At 50.7% G+C, this 17547-nt stretch overlaps 1 protein-coding gene across 2 annotated transcripts in view; it reads left to right on the forward strand.

Annotated features, from left to right (window-relative positions):
• ATP8B2 (ATPase, aminophospholipid transporter, class I, type 8B, member 2) overlaps positions 1-17547 on the forward strand; it is a 25207-nt gene that overhangs the window by 1215 nt on the left and 6445 nt on the right. Inside the window, exons 1-24 of one of the 2 annotated variants that reach the window (XM_011987419.1) lie at positions 1-194; positions 1511-1569; positions 1931-2044; positions 2164-2262; positions 2562-2623; positions 2724-2796; positions 3073-3143; positions 3761-3840; positions 5053-5211; positions 5488-5576; positions 8357-8553; positions 11872-12080; positions 13546-13589; positions 13866-14031; positions 14183-14371; positions 14513-14628; positions 14949-15113; positions 15199-15310; positions 15451-15556; positions 15699-15843; positions 16031-16214; positions 16382-16605; positions 16871-16954; positions 17293-17538. In XM_011987419.1, the coding sequence (XP_011842809.1) occupies positions 107-194; positions 1511-1569; positions 1931-2044; positions 2164-2262; positions 2562-2623; positions 2724-2796; positions 3073-3143; positions 3761-3840; positions 5053-5211; positions 5488-5576; positions 8357-8553; positions 11872-12080; positions 13546-13589; positions 13866-14031; positions 14183-14371; positions 14513-14628; positions 14949-15113; positions 15199-15310; positions 15451-15556; positions 15699-15843; positions 16031-16214; positions 16382-16605; positions 16871-16954; positions 17293-17538 (3081 nt within the window). In that variant the 5' untranslated portion in view covers positions 1-106. The remainder of the gene's footprint in view (positions 195-1510; positions 1570-1930; positions 2045-2163; positions 2263-2561; positions 2624-2723; positions 2797-3072; positions 3144-3760; positions 3841-5052; positions 5212-5487; positions 5577-8356; positions 8554-11871; positions 12081-13545; positions 13590-13865; positions 14032-14182; positions 14372-14512; positions 14629-14948; positions 15114-15198; positions 15311-15450; positions 15557-15698; positions 15844-16030; positions 16215-16381; positions 16606-16870; positions 16955-17292; positions 17539-17547) is intronic. The other variant, XM_011987418.1, reaches the window with a different exon arrangement.

Genomic DNA, 17547 nt, shown 5'->3' on the forward strand with positions numbered 1-17547 from the left:
CTCTGAGCGGCCGTGGCTCCTGCACCTCCCCGGGGGGCCGCCCGGTCGATGCCGCTAAGGCCAAGGACGTATAGACGGTCTGCCCGCCCCCACTCACACCGGGATCATGACGGTCCCCAAGGAGATGCCCGAGAAGTGGGCCCGGGCCCAGGCGCCTCCCTCTTGGAGCCGAAAGAAGCCCTCCTGGGGGACAGGTAACTGGAGGCAGCACCTGGCAGCTCTCCCGCACCCATTATTTCCCCCCTCCAATCCCTACATTCATTTGTCCCCAGCCTTCCCTTACCTCCCCTGATCCTCTTTCCAGACCCAGAGATCCTGGCTCCGAAGGATCCAGTCCCTACCTTCTTCCTTTGCATGGTCTTTGGTGATTGCGCAGGGGACTCAGCCCAAGGGAGCCCCTCTAGGGAAGTTTATGGGAGTGAAGTGGCTTGGTAGGCAGGGGGCACTGTGGCCTGGGGTTTTGTTACTGCAGTGTGCTCTGCAGGGGTCCTGGGGTGTGTAGAAAGGGTTCTGGAATGCTGTCTTTGGCTCCTGGACAGGTTTAAGGAATTAGGTTTGCTGCCACCAAGTTACCCCTTTTTGCAGCATGAGGTCATGGTGACCTCCAGGGAGATGGGCTGGGGAATCTATTATAGAACAGCTCCTTACTCTGGGACATGAATTTGGTGCCTGCAGTCCCAGACCTGCAAAGGTTTGGGATAGGTTTACCTAGACGGGTGACACTAACTGAGTGACAAATGAGCCCTTTAAAGGGAAATGCGTGCAGATGGTACAAGGAAAGTCCAGTTAGAGCGCAGCTGTTTCCATTACATTTCATTCCTCCCACCTCCATCTCTATCTCAGTCTGCATGACCCATATCCCTGAAACGCCCCCCCTCCCACTTTTCTACTTGAAGATGAGCTTTGAAATAAGATGATGTCATTGTGGGCCAGTCAGAAGCAGCTGCTGGTGACATGTGACAAGCAGAGGCTCCTGTAGGGGGGACTGCACGTGGGGCTGGGATGCTGCCGCAGAGCAGCTCCAGGGCACAGTGAGCCTCCTTCTTGCCACCTACCCAACCCTCCAAATTAGGGAGACAGCAGTACTGCTACTAGATCTGCAGTGGTCCCCGGGGGAAGGAAACTTTACGTTTTCAGCGCTACTCCTTGATTATGATGATATATGCATTAATAATAGCAGCAAAAGGGGCTGGGGAATCCCAGGACTGTCAGTGGCTAAGATTCCTCTGCAGTGGGGGTGGGGGAGACAAACTGGGTGCTCCCAGTGGAAGACTGTGAAGGTTGGTGGTGAGGAAAAGAGAACATATCCTATCCTGTGAATGTAACCTGGAGAGCCGTGTGGTCAGGCTGCTGGTGAGAGGTGGACTGGAGGGAAGAATTTGATGACCCCCCTCAGTTGTGGAGCTAACTCCTTAAAATGATGTTCTGTGGAAAAAAACAGGGAACCCCCACAAAGTGTTGGTCCAGACCTCAATTTGCTCCTCCTGACTGCAGCATCATTTTGTTGCAGAAGAAGAAAGGAGGGCGCGGGCTAATGACCGAGAATACAATGAGAAATTCCAGTATGCGGTAAGTGACTCTAGACCACCCATTCCCTGTCTCTGTTTGGAGAGGGGAAAGGGGCAAGGACAACCTACCCTTGGGACTGAGGGCTACCTGGGAAGAGTGCTTGGGGGAGGGGAAGGCAAGCTCCTCAGCCACTCTCAATCTGCTACCGTGCTGAATTTTTCATGCCTTCACCTGTCAGTGAAGCAGAATACATTGACCCCCTTGAGACTCCCTTCTCTCCTCCCCTTTCCCGCTCCCACACCTGTGTTTGCTGGCTTTTGGGGTAGAGGTCTGGGGAAGTATAAAGATGGGGGAGGCAGCCTCAGTCTGGTTCTGGGTTGGGGCTGGAGGCTGCTCATTATCTTCTCTCCTACTGCCATAGAGTAACTGCATCAAGACCTCCAAGTACAATATTCTCACCTTCCTGCCTGTCAACCTCTTTGAGCAGTTCCAGGAAGTTGCCAACACTTACTTCCTGTTCCTCCTTATTCTGCAGGTAGGTGACCCACAGTAGATTTTTTGCAGCTCCCCAAACTGAATAAAGCCAAGGAAGAGGAAAGGGAATGAAGGCATCAGATGGGGCCTCAGAGGCATACTTCTCTTTTTTTTTCTCAGTTGATCCCACAGATCTCTTCCCTGTCCTGGTTCACCACCATTGTGCCTTTGGTTCTTGTCCTCACCATCACAGCTGTTAAAGATGCCACTGATGACTATGTGAGTTGGTTTCATTCCTCTATTTTGTCCCAGTCACCCACCCCTACTCCAACCCCCACCCCCAACTCACAGCCACCTTCACCCAGCACAATTTCTTGGTGACTTTGACATCCCTTACCCGGTCCGGCTAGATCTCTGATGTCTTTTTGCTGAGGGTGGGGAGGGGGAGTCAGGGAGTGAATTGGTTTGTGATGGGGTATATATGAGGTGTTACCCAGCATGCTCTGAGTTCTACTGATTAACGAATTCCTTCGAAGCGAGGGAAAGTGTCTTACCTTTCACAGTTTTCTTCTTTTCAGTTCCGCCACAAGAGTGATAACCAGGTGAATAACCGCCAGTCTCAGGTGCTGATCAATGGAATGTGAGTGTCTGCTGGAGACAAGAGCTCTAGGGAGGAAGGGGGTCCCCTAGTAACCTCTTTAGCTCCTGACAGCCTCTTCACTGTCTTCTTGTTGCCTCAGCCTCCAGCAGGAGCAGTGGATGAATGTCTGTGTTGGTGATATTATCAAGCTAGAAAATAACCAGTTTGTGGCGGTAAGGGACAGGGTACCCCTCTAGGCTGGTAGGGTTCTTCCTCTTCTTTGTCAAAAAGGGATGAATCTTTCCTGATTTACTGTTGCCTCGTAAACACCCATGGCAGGAAACTTTCTCACATCAGAGGCTTCTGTGTCATGCTGATATGCCTGGGACTAGCCATTTATGCATCTGGAACTAAGCAAACCGAGAATGCTTGGATGAAGGAGCCACCATCACAGCCCACTGGGGGTGGAGGTTTGCATATTTGGACTTCTCATTAGTTTTTCTCTCTAGGCGGATCTCCTCCTCCTTTCCAGCAGTGAGCCCCATGGGCTGTGTTACATAGAGACAGCAGAACTTGATGGGTAAGTGGCATGCTCAGTGTCAGCCCTCTCCTTCTGTCTCTTTGGAGGTAAAAAGATTGTCTTTGAATGAGGTTCTCAGGCCTGGGCTCTGTCTGAATTTGGAAATATTAGGGTAAGAAAAGCTTTGGATGGGATGTGCAAAGTGTTATTTGGCCGGTATTTGCTGGACTAAGCAGTTATACACCATGCTTAGGTGTCACCAGGTAGAATTTAGAGGATGGGGAAAGGTGGGTATGGTGACTCACTCCTGTAAATCCTAGCACTTTGGGAGGCCAATGTGGGAGGATTGCTTGAGGCCAGGAGTTTGAGATCAGCCTGGGCAAGATGGTGAGACCTCGTCTCTACACACACACACACACACAAAATAAATAAATAAAAAATAAATAAATAAATCATTTTTAAAATTAGCTGGGTATGGTGGTTTTAACGCCTGTAATCCCAGCCACTTGGGAGGGTGAGGCGGGAGGATTGTTTGAGCCCAGGAGTTCGAGGCCTTATTGAGCTATGATTGTGCCACTGCACTCCAGCCTGGGCAGCAGAGCAAGACCCCATCTATGAAAAAAAAAATACTTAGAGGATGAGGAGGGATCGGGGACTCAGGGATACTGTCCTTCCAGTGAGACGAACATGAAAGTACGTCAGGCGATTCCAGTCACCTCAGAATTGGGAGACATCAGTAAGCTTGCCAAGTTCGATGGTGAGTAATTTTGGGGGAGCAGCCTGAAGGTAGAGCAGGGGTGTTGGGTTTTGCTTGGGGGTGTTAAATTATACCTTTTCATTTGGACTTTTTGTTGTTGTTATGCAACTTCCTGGACTGTTTTGGGGAGGGGAGTGTTGGTAATGTCATTTGGCTCCCTCTTGATTGTGAGTTGATAATTATTTCAAGGGAACTTTGTGGCTGATAGCTCCCCACTTGCTATGCATGTTGAGAGAAATTCAGCATATTCTTTTTGCTTATTAGCTCGGAATAATAATATATGTCCCTTATAAGACAAACCATACAAAGTGTATAAGAAAAAGTGAATGAAGATCAGTACCATGGCTCACGCCTGTAATCCCAACACTTTGGGAGGCCGAGGCGGGCAGATTTCTTGAGACCAGGAGTTCGAGACCAGTCTGGTCAACATGGTGAAACCCTGTCTCTATTAAAAATACAAAAATTATTAGCTGGGTGTGGTGGTGTGTGCCTGTAATCCAAACTATTCGGGAGGCTGAGGCGGGTGAATTGCTTGAACCTGGGAGGCGGAGGTTGCAGTGAGCCGACATCGTGCCACTGCACTCCAGCCTGGGTGACACAGCAAGACTCTGTCTCAAAAAAAAGCAAAAAAAAAAAAAGAAAGTAGCTCTTCCTTCTTCTTCTACCCTGCTCAGATAGCCACACTGACAGTCAGTGTGTGTTCATCCACACTTTTCATACATGTTTGTACAAACAAATATTAGGTCATGCTGCTGCTTTTTTTTTTGAAACACTCTGTTGCCCAGACTGGAGTGCAGTCGTGCAGTCTTGGCTCACTGCAACCTCTGCCTCCCAGGTTCAAGCGATTCTCGTACCTCAGCCTCCTGATTAGCTAGAATTACAGGTGCCCGCCACCACGCCTGGCTAATTTTTGCATTTTTAGTAGAGACAGGGTTTCGCCATGCTGGCCAGGCTGGTGTCGAACTCCTGACCTCAAATGATCTGCCCATCTTGGCCTCCCAGAGTGCTGAGATTACAGGCCTGAGCTACCGTGCCTGGTCTGCTTCATTATTTTCCTGAAGAGCTGCATCAGCTCACACTTCCACCAGCAGCGTGTGGATGGGCCCTTGTTCTTGCATCCTGTTCCCTCAGTGCATTTTCTCTTTGTTTTATTGTCTTGTGGTCAGGCTGTAGACTGGACCTTGAGCAGTGGAATTTTTGTCTCCTGTTCAGGTGAAGTGATCTGTGAACCTCCCAACAACAAACTGGACAAATTCAGCGGAACCCTCTACTGGAAGGAAAACAAGTTCCCCCTGAGCAACCAGAACATGCTGCTGCGGGGCTGTGTGCTGCGAAACACCGAGTGGTGCTTCGGGCTGGTCATCTTTGCAGGTGAGCCTCCTAGCATCCAAAGAAAGAAGGGTAAGAGGGACCCAGCCAGCCCTCCCTCAGGAGTATGGGATGAGGTGGGAGAATACCTAAGGTAAAAAACCTCCAGCTCTGTATACAGGCCTTTTATCCAGCCAGTGTCTCTATTCCCCCTTGGTGTCCTGCAGTCTGGGAATCAGGGCAGAAGCCCAGAGGCAGATGTGTTATTTGGGGATCAGGGCAGAAGCCCAGAGGCAGATGTGTTATTTGGCTTTCCCAGTCCTTCCCATTTTTTTCCAGGTCCTGACACTAAGTTGATGCAAAACAGCGGCAGAACAAAGTTCAAAAGAACGAGTATTGATCGCCTAATGAATACCCTGGTGCTCTGGGTAAGGCGCCCCACATCTGGTCCCTGCCCCTGCCCTCGGCTTCTCCCTGGGTGGCTCCTTTTCCTTTCCTCTCTCTTCTTTGGGCAGTAGTCTTCAAATTTGGCTTTAAAGCCACTAGCAGGTCAGCTACACAAAGGCAGTGTTTATTTTAGGCTCCTTTTAGTTGGAAGATGTTATTTAAAAAAACTTTAGGAACGTGCATGAATCAACAACTTAAAGCTAAAACAAATCATCCCTTCTCTGATTCCAGTTCTGATGATGACTTTGTAAAGCATGTGACCTTCTGTTTGCTTTTGCCAGGGACAAGGAGGCCTTCATGGGGATGGAGAGGGAATTAAAAGAAAAATTTCCATTTGGAAGAGGTTGGCAGGGTCTTTTCCCCCCAACTTCTAAGAACGAAGGATCCCAAAGGAAAAGTTTCTGTTTTGGTTTTTGGCAATTCCTGAATCCTTCTCTTGTTTAGCTAGAAATCTGAACTCCTTGTTGGGCTCTCCTCCCCTTCCTGCGCCCTGACTGTCTGCTGCCTGCCCCCTACATGCCAGCTTGCAAAGGTTGGGGCCGGCCTCTGGTGAGCTGGTTTCCGCTCTGGCTTTAAAGGATGTGCAGAAACCCAGCCTGGTGGGCGTGGTTGTCTATCACATAGGGGGCTCCAGTCGCCCCCTGGTGGTCATTGGGCACCAATCTCCTATTTTGTTTCAAAGCCTCAACAGTGGAGGCAGCTTTGGAAATAGATGTAGGAAATTGGACAGTGGTCTGGTTTTTTACCAGTCTCTCCAGAGACTCCAAAATTTATAAGATTTTTGACTAATCAAGAAAACTAGACCGGGGTGGTGGCTCACACATGTAATCCCAGCACTTTGGGAGGCCAAGGTGGGAGGATCATTTGAGCCTAGGAGTTCGAGACCAGCATGGATACCATAGTGAGACCCTATCTCTACAAAAAATTGAAAAATTAGCCAGGTTTGGTAGTATGCACCTGTGGTCCCAGTTAGTCTGGAGGCTGAGGTGGGGGGATTGCTTTCCCGGGAGATTGAGGCTGCATTGAGCTAGAATCATGCCACTGCACTCCAGCCTGGGCAACAAAGCAAGACCCTGTTTCAAAAAAAGAGAAATCTACGTTTATGAAGGTATAGTTTGTTTCCCAAGTTTTTTTTTAAAAAGGCAATCTATGTGAGATAGTGAACATTATTGTGGCTTGGCATTTTTGTTGGCTTGTGGAGGCCTAGCCCAGGTGAATAGATGATTTACAGTAAGTTTTGTGGTATGTTAAAAGTATCTCATACCCACTCTTACCAACTTTGAGGACTCTGGAAGGTTTCAAGGTGCCAGACTGGGAGCTAATCAACTATTTCAGCTTCTTCATCATATAGATGAAATAATGGTCAGACAGAAGGCCACGTGATAATTGGTGACAGACTAGAACCTGTCACCAATTCTGAGCTTTTTCCACTAGAGCAGGGGTTTCCAGTATTTTGACCTCCCTGGGCTACATTGGAAGAAGAATTGTCTTGGGCCACACATAAAATACACTAACACTAACAATAGCTGATGAGCTTAGAAAAAAATAATTGCAAAAAATAACTATTTATTTATTTATTTATTTATTTATTTATTGAGACGGAGTCTTACTCTGTCACCAGGCTGGAGTGTAGTGCAATGTCATGATCTCGGCTCACTGCAACCTCTGCCTCTTGGGTTCACGTGATTCTCCTGCCTCAGCCTCCCTAGTAGCTGGGATTACAGGTTCCCGCCACCATACCTGGCTAATTTTTTGTATTTTTAGTAGAGATGAGAGATGGGGTTTCACCATGTTGGCCAGACTGGTATTGAACTCCTGACCTCATGATCTGCCCGCCTTGGCCTCCCAAAGGCGTGAGTCACCGCACTTGGCCTTTGTTTGTTGGTTTGTTTTTTGAGACAGGGTCTTGCTTTGTTGCCCAGGCTGGGGTGCAGTGGTGCGATCTTGACTCACTGCAACCTCTGCCTCTCGGGTTCAAGCAATTCTCATGGCTTGGACTCCTGAGTAGCTGGGACTACAGGCAAGTGCCACCAGGCCTGGCTAATTCTTTTGTATTTTTAGTAGGGATGGAGTTTCACCATGTTGGCCAGGCTGGTCTCAAACTCCTGACCTCAGGTGATCCATCCGCCTCAGCCTCCCAAAGTGCTGGGATTACAGGCATGAGCCACTGCGCCCAGCCCATAATCTTTTTTTTTTTTCGGTTTTTAAAAATTATTTTTCTTTTAACATTTAGCTGTTACCAAAATCTCACGGGTTTTTTTTTTTTTTTTGGTTTTTTTTGGTTTTTTTGAGACGAAGTCTCGCTCTGTCACCCAGGCTGGAGTGCAGTGGCGCAATCTTGGCTCACCGCGAGCTCCGCCTCCCGGGTTCACGCCATTCTCCTGCCTCAGCCTCCCGAGTAGCCGGGACTATAGGCGCCCACCACCATGCCCGGCTAATTTTTTTGTATTTTTAGTAGAGACGGGGTTTCACCGTGTTAGCCAGGATGGTCTCGATCTTCTGACCTCATGATCCGCCCGCCTCAGCCTCCCAAAGTGCTGGGATTACAGGCGTGAGCCACCGTGCCTGGCCTCTCATAGGGTTTTAAGAAAGCTTATGAATCTGTGTTGGGCCACATGTGGCCCAGAGACCACGGGTCGGACAAGCTTGCACTAGAGCATCTGAGCTTTTGAGGGCTCAAGGGATGAGTACATCACAGATGCACTTGGTTTTGAGGGCTTCCTACATGTCAGCCTCACCTGTGTTTCTCATTCCTCCCCAGATTTTTGGATTCCTGGTTTGCATGGGGGTGATCCTGGCCATTGGCAATGCCATCTGGGAGCACGAGGTGGGGATGCGCTTCCAGGTCTACCTGCCGTGGGATGAGGCAGTGGACAGTGCCTTCTTCTCTGGCTTCCTCTCCTTCTGGTCCTACATCATCATCCTCAACACCGTTGTGCCCATTTCACTCTACGTCAGGTATGTGCCTTCTCTGCCCTGGGGTTTCTCCAGGGAGTCAGGTGGTCCCATAGAACTTTTCTTTTCTATGAAGATGAAGTCCTTGAGAAGTAACTTGAAGTCCTCTTCTTCCTGTACCGTAAACATTTGATGTTATCTGTTTATCTTTGTGGGCAGAGCAAACTTTTTACCACAGTTTCCTGGTACTTGGAACTGTATTAGAGAAAAAAAAATATTGATTTATTCAGCACCTGTTTATTACATGCCTCCTGTGTACAAAGAAGTGTGCTAGGTGCCATCACACATAAAAGATGAATTAGGAATGGATCTCCTTCCTTCTAGGTGCTTACATCTAGTAAAGGAAGGAAAATCTAAACACATTATACAACAAAATAGGGACCAGTGCTGTAGAACTCGACCTAGAGTCTTCTGTGTGAAGCAAGGGGATACAGAGATGTATTAGGTGGCCTCTGCCTTCAGCAGCAGCAGATGGATGGGTTGAGGAGGGGAGATCTAGACAGTGTCAGACTGAGATACCATGTGGGAGGCACAGGGTGCCGGGGGCTGGGAGGGTGTCGCTCCCTAAGCAGGTAGGCAGGGAGGGAGAGATGGCATTTGCTCTGGGCTTTGAGTGGTGATTGGGCTGGGTGAAGGTGGAGCCGCAAAGGAGAGGAGGAGGGGAGGAGAGGGCTGGAAGCATAGGTGTGGAGATGGGAGCCTGGGAATGGCCTATGGAAATAGTTGGCCAGGGTCTTGGGCCAAGAGCGAGAGCTGGAAACATAGCTTGCTACTGATTGTGGAGGCTTTTGAATCTTTGCCTGTGGACTTTGTACTTACTAACCATTAAAAAGTTATTAAAGAGACCAAGCACAGTGGCTCACGCCTGTAATCCCAGCACTTTGGGAGGCCAAGGTGGGCAGATCATGAGGTCAGGAATTCGAGACCATCCTGGCCAACATGGTGAAACCCTGTCTCTACTTAAAATACAAAAATCAGCCAGGTGTGGTGGCAGGTGCCTGTAATCCCAGCTACTCGGGAGGCTGAGGCAGGAGAATCGCTTGAAACCAGAAGGTGGAGGTAGCAGTGAGCCAAGATTTCACCCCTGCAGTCCAGCCTGGGCAACAAGAGCGAAACTCTGTCTCAAAAATCAAAATAAAGCAAACAAGCAAACAAAAGTTTTTGAAGGAAGTGAAAAGAATGTATTCTATATTGTAAAAATGCATTCCAAGTGTCACAGCTCTTTTAGAATTTCTCTAGCAGGTTTTCTGGTTTTCACTGGAGTCCCTCCCCCACAAAAAGAAAAAAAAAAGCATTCTAAAAAAAATCTAAAGAATGCTTTAGGAAGTGTTGACTGGCAGTGGTGTACAGCATGAATAGGATCAAGGCGACATCTAGGATGTTTGAGGTAAAGAGAATGTTAGCAGGGACAGGCCAGTGAGAATGAAGGGGAGGAGGAGGAAGAGGAGGCAGGAAGAATGGCCAGGGGAAAGGAACTTTCTTGCTTAGTGTCTTGCCCTTGAGATGAGGGAACCTGTGACGTTTTTAAGGAAATGTTTTATGGAGGTACTGAAAACTTGTCCTGTCTCCCATCTTTTGTTCATACAGATTCCCCAAATAGCCCTCAACTCATTCCCAGCCTCCAATCTTAACTGCTGGTGATAATAAATAGAAGACATAGCATTTCTCTGCTGAGGGAATACAGTTTAGGCTTTTCCAGGGTGTGAAAAGGAGAGTCAGAAGGTTCTGGGTTTAGTCCTGTCTCCCCAGTGGCCATGTGACCTCAGGAAAATCCACAGTCACTCAAGGCCTCACTTGATCTCAGTTTTCCCGTGTGAAACAGGAACAGGAGTACTTGTCTCACCTTTTAATAGGATGTCTTGATATAAGATACTGGCTTAGAAGATAACATTTTAAACTTAAATGACTGTACAGTTATTGGGTGGTAGCCTGTTCGTCGTGACTGTTACCACTCCCTTCTGTATTACTATTTAAATGCCTTTTTGCTTACAACGTAATTTTGTTTTCCCACCTATGGGCTTTTGCTATCTGTGTTTTGTATCTCAGTTCACTTGAAGCCCTTGGGAGCAGCTAAAACAGTTTTCTTTCTGAATCTCATCAGGTCACAGTGTGTATGTTTGGGGGAGACTGAGAGGGGGTTGGAGAGCTGCGTGAGGAGAAGGCTCTTCGGAATGTGAAGACATTCCCATTTGCCTGGTAATGGGATCCTGATAGGAGCCTTAGTCAGGTGGGAAGCAGAGCTCCGGATATGGCCCCATTGCTTGGCTGCACTGGACCTAAACATGGCCCTTTCTGGAAATGCTAACAGTGCATATGATTAGCAAAGAAGAGGATATGAACAGACCTGGAGATGTTAAAGGCACTATATTGGCCTGGCACAGTGGCTGTCGCCTGTAATCCCAGCACTTTGGGAGGTGAAGGTGGGAGGATCTCTTGAGTTCAGGAATTCAACACCAGCACGAGCAACACAGCGAGATCCATCTCTATAAAAAATGAAAATTAGCCAGGTGTGGTGGCGTGCACCTGTAGTCCCAGCTACTGGGGAGGCTGAGGTGGGAGGATTGCTTGAGCCCAGGAGTTTGAGGCTACAGTGAGCTATGATTATGCTACTGCACTCCAGCTTGGGTGACAGAGACCCTAGCTCAAAAAACAAATGATCTAACAACCACCACCACAGAGCGCTGTGCCGTTGTGAAGTGGTGGTGGTCTGCAGATGCCTAGGGCCCTCTCTGTCTGGAGTCAGCACCTCAGCCCTGCCCCCTGTTCAGAATCAGGGATGTAGCGCTGCGAGCCCAGGGTGGAAGGAGTGCACCTGCCTGTGCTGAGACAGTGAGGAGTGGGCTTCAAGCCTACTCCATTTCCTCTCCCTGGTGCGGCCCCTCTTTGAGGTGGCGTCTGCGTTGCTGTGGCATGCACAGCACCCTCATTATTTCTCTCTCTTTTTTCTCTCCCCTCCCTCTGGCACTTTCACTTGTTTTTCTCTGCATGGTTTCTGTATTATTAGTACTGAGGTAAGAACTGGCCGAGTGCCTTGTCTACAGCCCCTTCTCCTCCTTTGCTGTCTGTCCTGCCCACCCAGGCCCTTTGCCCCTTCTTGTCTGGAGAGCGTCAGGAGGGTCGGGTCGGGGCATTCCTCTGCTGGCTGTGTGCAGCCGTCTCCACCTTCAGGTTCTCCTTGTCCTTTCCCACCCAGGTTTCTGTGCCCAGGTGTCTTCTCCGTTCTCGTCTCTCCCCAGGCGGAGGGCCTGCAGCGAAGGCCCGTGCGGGTGGGGCACCTCCTCCCCTTCCCGACCCAAGCTTCACCTCTTGTCCCCTGTGCAGTGTGGAGGTCATCCGTTTGGGCCACAGCTACTTCATCAACTGGGATAAGAAGATGTTCTGCATGAAGAAGCGGACGCCTGCAGAAGCCCGCACCACCACTCTAAACGAGGAGCTGGGCCAGGTGGAGTACATCTTCTCCGACAAGACGGGCACCCTCACTCAGAACATTATGGTTTTCAACAAGTGCTCCATCAACGGCCGCAGCTACGGTATGGTGGCACCACTGGGGACTGGGGGCTTGCACCTCGCCTGGAAGGACAGTGGAACTGGGGCCCCACAGTTTCCTTAACATTGGTTTTTTCTTCCTTCCTAGTTGGGTCTGAGGGGCCTTGAAAGGGTCCATCCTGGCCAGGCACAGTGGCTCATGCTTGTAGTCACAGCACTTTGGGAGGCTGAGGTGGGAGTACTGCTTGAGCTCATGAGTGCGAGACCAGCCTGGGCAACATAGTGAGACCCCATCCCTACAAAAAAATTTAAAAATTAGCCAGGTGTGGTGGCACCTGTGGTCTCAGCCAGCCAGTGACTCAAGAGGCTGAGGTGGGAGGATCACTTGAGCCTGGGAGGTCAAGGCTACAGTGAGCCATGATCCTTTTACTGCACTCCAGCCTGAATGACAGAGTGAGGCCCCGTCTCTTGAGAAAAATTCACACACAAAGAAGAGGTCCATTCTGTGTCCCATGTCAGGAAGCAGATCCTGGCTGGGCGCAGTGGCTCACGCCTGTAATCCCAGCACTTTGGGAGGCTGAGGCGGGTGGATCACCTGAGGTCAAGAGTTCGAGACCATTCTGGCCAACACGGTGAAACCCAGTCTCTACTAAAAATACAAAAATTAGCTGGGCATGGTGGCAGGCGCCTGTAAGTCCAGCTACTTGGGGGGCTGAGGCAGGAGAATTGCTTGAACCCAGGAGGTGGAGGTTGCAGTGAGCCGAGTTTGCGCCATTGTACTCCAGCCTGGGCGACAAGAGTGCAACTCTATTTCAAAAAAAAAAAAAAAAAAAAATTAGATTCTGAGAGTCCTCCCCTGATGCCCTGACCCTGGTCTCAGCTCCAGGAATTAGGGAGCTCCTTGGCTGTTTGAAGTGAGACACTGGCCTCTGGGCATCCTGGCCAGGCGGAACCCTGCTGCACTCTCCCCTGTTGCTGCTCAGGGTCCTTGTGAGTCTGTGGAATGTGGCTGTGGTTGGACTTCCCAGTGTGGCCCTGCCTTAGTGGCCTGTGGCTGTGCTGCTGGGATGGCCTGGGGCAGCATGTGGGGCTGACTTTTATGCAGAGTGTGGACCCCTCTTGTAACTGCTTTCTGTACTGACCGATGCCTTTCAGTCAGTGTCTGAGCCTTGTCTGCTGCACAGGTCTAATGGGTGCAAGGAGGCCTGGGAGGTGTGGAATTGCAGCTGTCCTAAGGGGAGTGCCACCTAGGGTGGAGACAGGGATGGTGAGCAGTGGGTGCCGGGGCTCTTTCATGGCCAGGCCTTGGGGTTCTAGGGTCTAGGGTGCCTGCTGTCTCCTATCCCGCAAGGTCAGTAGTGTGACTGAGTGACTCACACTGTGACAGCTGCTCAGCGATTAGGGTTGAGGGGCTCAGTGGCTGTGGGGATTCTGTGTTGGAGGTGTTTTCTGTGCTCTGGAGCTCTCTAGCTCTGACATTGCTTCTTTTTCTGCCCTGGCTGTATGTAGGTGATGTGTTTGATGTCCTGGGACACAAAGCTGAATTGGGAGAGGTAAGATTCAGTCTCCCTAATTCTATGTGCCAGTGAAACAGGGTGCCTGGCCAGTAACAGTTAGTGTAGTCAGGAGTGATGTGTTATCTGGATAGGAGATGGAAGCTGCTTGGAGAAATGGGTGTTTTAAGGCAGAACTGGTGATGACAGAATTGGAAATTTTGAGGTCCACCGTGGACAAGAGCCTACTAAGACTTGGGAGGGCAGGGATGAACACTTCCCCGGGATGCAGCCTGGCACCCCAGCCTTTCCTAAGAGCTTTCTTACGTGTTCCAGAGGCCTGAACCTGTCGACTTCTCCTTCAATCCTCTGGCTGACAAGAAGTTCTTATTTTGGGACCCCAGCCTCCTGGAGGCTGTCAAGATCGGGGACCCCCACACACATGAGTTCTTCCGCCTCCTTTCCCTGTGTCATACTGTCATGTCAGAAGAAAAGAACGAAGGTGGGCTGAGGAGCCGGCTCGCACTCTTCCGACCTGACTCTGCCCTTGGGCTCTGCTCTCCTCTGCAATGTGGCTGGGCTGGGGCTTCCTGGGCGGGGCACATGGCTGAGAGAGGCCACTTATATCACGTGTATTCTTCCTCCCCACCCAGGAGAGCTGTACTACAAAGCTCAGTCCCCAGATGAGGGGGCCCTGGTCACTGCAGCCAGGAACTTTGGTTTTGTTTTCCGCTCTCGCACCCCCAAGACGATCACCGTCCATGAGATGGGCACAGCCATCACCTACCAGCTGCTGGCCATCCTGGACTTCAACAATATCCGCAAGCGGATGTCAGTCATAGGTGAGGCCAGGACTGGGGTGCTGGGGCGTTTGGGGGCAGCATTAAGGCCTGGAGTGGGTGAAGTGTGCCAGGTGACTCTTGATGTGTTTAGGTTGCCTGTCTGAATTTCTCTGGCACTTTCTCTACCTGCCCCATTCATAGTGCGGAATCCAGAGGGGAAGATCCGACTCTACTGCAAAGGGGCTGACACTATCCTGCTGGACAGACTGCACCACTCCACTCAAGAGCTGCTCAGCACCACCACGGACCACCTTAATGTGGGTGTGAGGAGAGGAGGGCCAGCCTGGGGGTTCTACTCTTAGTGTGGGGGAGGCGGCTTGTATGTTTTATTGTGTAAATGTAAGGTCTACAACGTGATGTTTTGATGTGTATATATAGTGAAGTAATTACTACAGTCAGACACGTTAACACATCAGCCAGCTCCCATAGTTACCTCTTTTTGTGTGTGTGGTGATGGTCCCTAACTGTGGAATGTGGCACATGCCCAGTCTACAGTGCAGGATTATTCATTGTCGCCCTCATGCTGTCCATTAGCTCTCCAGACTTACCCAGGTGTGCCTTTCCACTCTGCCTCCAGGAGTACGCAGGGGAAGGGCTGAGGACCCTGGTGCTGGCCTACAAGGATCTGGATGAAGAGTACTATGAGGAGTGGGCTGAGCGACGCCTCCAGGCCAGCCTGGCCCAGGACAGCCGGGAGGACAGGCTGGCTAGCATCTACGAGGAAGTTGAGAACAACATGATGGTACGGGCTGTGGGACGGGCCAGGGGTGGGCACGGAGGGCTCATGCCTGCGACTCTTGTGCCAGGAATCCTTGTGGTATTTTCAGCTGCTGGGTGCAACGGCCATTGAGGACAAGCTTCAGCAAGGGGTTCCAGAGACCATTGCCCTCCTGACGCTGGCCAACATCAAGATTTGGGTGCTAACCGGAGACAAGCAAGGTGAGAGCCCAGCAGGGCAGAGGCAGTTGCAACTGACAGTAGCCCTGTTGGACCCTTGCATGGAGCCGAGGACATCAGGCAGGCGAGTGTGCTGACCTTGTTGGGTGCCTGTCCGTAGCTCCTGCGTTCTCTCTTGGTAGAGACGGCTGTGAACATCGGCTATTCCTGCAAGATGCTGACGGACGACATGACCGAGGTGTTCATCGTCACTGGCCATACTGTCCTGGAGGTGCGGGAGGAGCTCAGGTAAACAAGAAGCCTAAGGGAGGCGGTGCTCTGCATTGTGCTCAGGGCTCAGGCGGGGGTTTCTGGACCCTGTTTAGGCTTGAATCCCTGCTCCCCACTGCTGTCCTGAAAGACCACAAGCATATCATTTCCACCTCGACAGGAAAGCCCGGGAGAAGATGATGGATTCATCCCGCTCCGTAGGCAACGGCTTCACCTACCAGGAGAAGCTTTCTTCTTCCAAGCTAACTTCTGTCCTGGAGGCCGTTGCTGGGGAGTACGCCCTGGTCATCAATGGTCACAGCCTGGTAGGCATCGCTGTCCTTAGCTTGGGCAGTATCTTTTCAGGGAGCACTTCTGTCCAGGGCTTTTATATCTTGTTTTAATTTCCCCTGACTTCAGAGAAGACTCTGGTCTCAAAGGGGACTGGGAGGAGCTGAGACTCCCAGGTGTCTCCTGGAAAGACTGGCTTTCTCAGGTTTCTCTGTGCTCCAGGCCCACGCACTGGAGGCGGACATGGAGCTGGAGTTTCTGGAGACAGCATGTGCCTGCAAAGCTGTCATCTGCTGCCGGGTGACCCCCTTGCAGAAGGCCCAGGTGGTAGAACTGGTCAAGAAGTACAAGAAGGCTGTGACGCTTGCCATTGGAGACGGAGCCAATGATGTCAGCATGATCAAAAGTGAGTGTGGGCTATGCAGGTGTGTAGGTTGGGCTTGAGGCTGGGGAGGGGCCCACTGGGGTCTCTGGACTGCAGAAGAATGATGGGAAGGGGGTTGTAACTTGGTAGGCTCTAAAGTGTGTGGCCGGTGGCCATCTTCACCCTCTTGTCATCTCTTGTCTCTGCAGCGGCTCACATTGGTGTGGGCATCAGTGGGCAGGAAGGGATCCAGGCTGTCTTGGCCTCCGACTACTCCTTCTCCCAGTTCAAGTTCCTGCAGCGCCTTTTGCTGGTGCATGGGCGCTGGTCCTACCTGCGAATGTGCAAGTTTCTTTGCTATTTCTTCTACAAAAACTTTGCTTTCACCATGGTCCACTTCTGGTTTGGCTTCTTCTGCGGCTTCTCAGCCCAGGTAATAAGTGTTCCCGGTCCACTGTAGTGCAAATCTGTTAACCTGAGTGCAGAGGTTCTATCTGTCTTGTTTATCACTCAGTCCCCCAGGGCCTAGGGCCTAGCTATTTTCTGGTACATACTTTTAAAAAATGCTTATTAAAGGAGGAGAGAAGGAGCCTGAGAAAATTTCTTAGGGTTCTCTGTATGTGACATCAGCTGTCTTCCTGTGCCTGATGTGTAGCAAAGAAAGGTTGCGTGCTCCCTTGCTCCCTGTTCTCTTCCAGACCGTCTATGACCAGTATTTCATCACCCTGTATAACATCGTGTACACCTCCCTGCCAGTCCTGGCTATGGGGGTCTTTGATCAGGTATGGGGGAGTTTGATGATCAGATGGGATGCGGGGAAGGTCACTGCTTGAAGGAGTCACATAGATGGGTGTGACACTTGTGCCCATTGTCTGTGGCCACTGGGAAGGCAGTTCTTTCAGCTGGGGAAGGTGTGACTGGTTCTCCCTCCTGGTTGCAGCTGATCTAGAACTCTCTTGGGTTGCTGAACTAAGTTAGACTGGGGGTACCTGGCTTGAGGTTGGTTCTAGCTGCCAAAGACTTTGGAAAGAAGGAGGCAGGGACAGAGTCTGCCCTTGGCCTTGTGGAGTCAAAATGGCAACCTCTGAGGCCCCCTATGCTACATGGTCCTCCCACACAGGATGTCCCTGAGCAGCGGAGCATGGAGTACCCTAAGCTGTATGAGCCGGGCCAGCTGAACCTTCTCTTCAACAAGCGGGAGTTCTTCATCTGCATCGCCCAGGGCATCTACACCTCCGTGCTCATGTTCTTCATTCCCTACGGGGTGTTTGCCGATGCCACCCGGGATGATGGCACCCAGCTGGCTGATTACCAGTCCTTTGCAGTCACTGTGGCCACATCCCTGGTCATTGTGGTTAGCGTGCAGGTATGAGGC

Source organism: Mandrillus leucophaeus, unplaced genomic scaffold (genome assembly GCF_000951045.1).
Source record: "Mandrillus leucophaeus isolate KB7577 unplaced genomic scaffold, Mleu.le_1.0 Scaffold310, whole genome shotgun sequence".
Lineage (NCBI taxonomy): Eukaryota > Metazoa > Chordata > Mammalia > Primates > Cercopithecidae > Mandrillus > Mandrillus leucophaeus.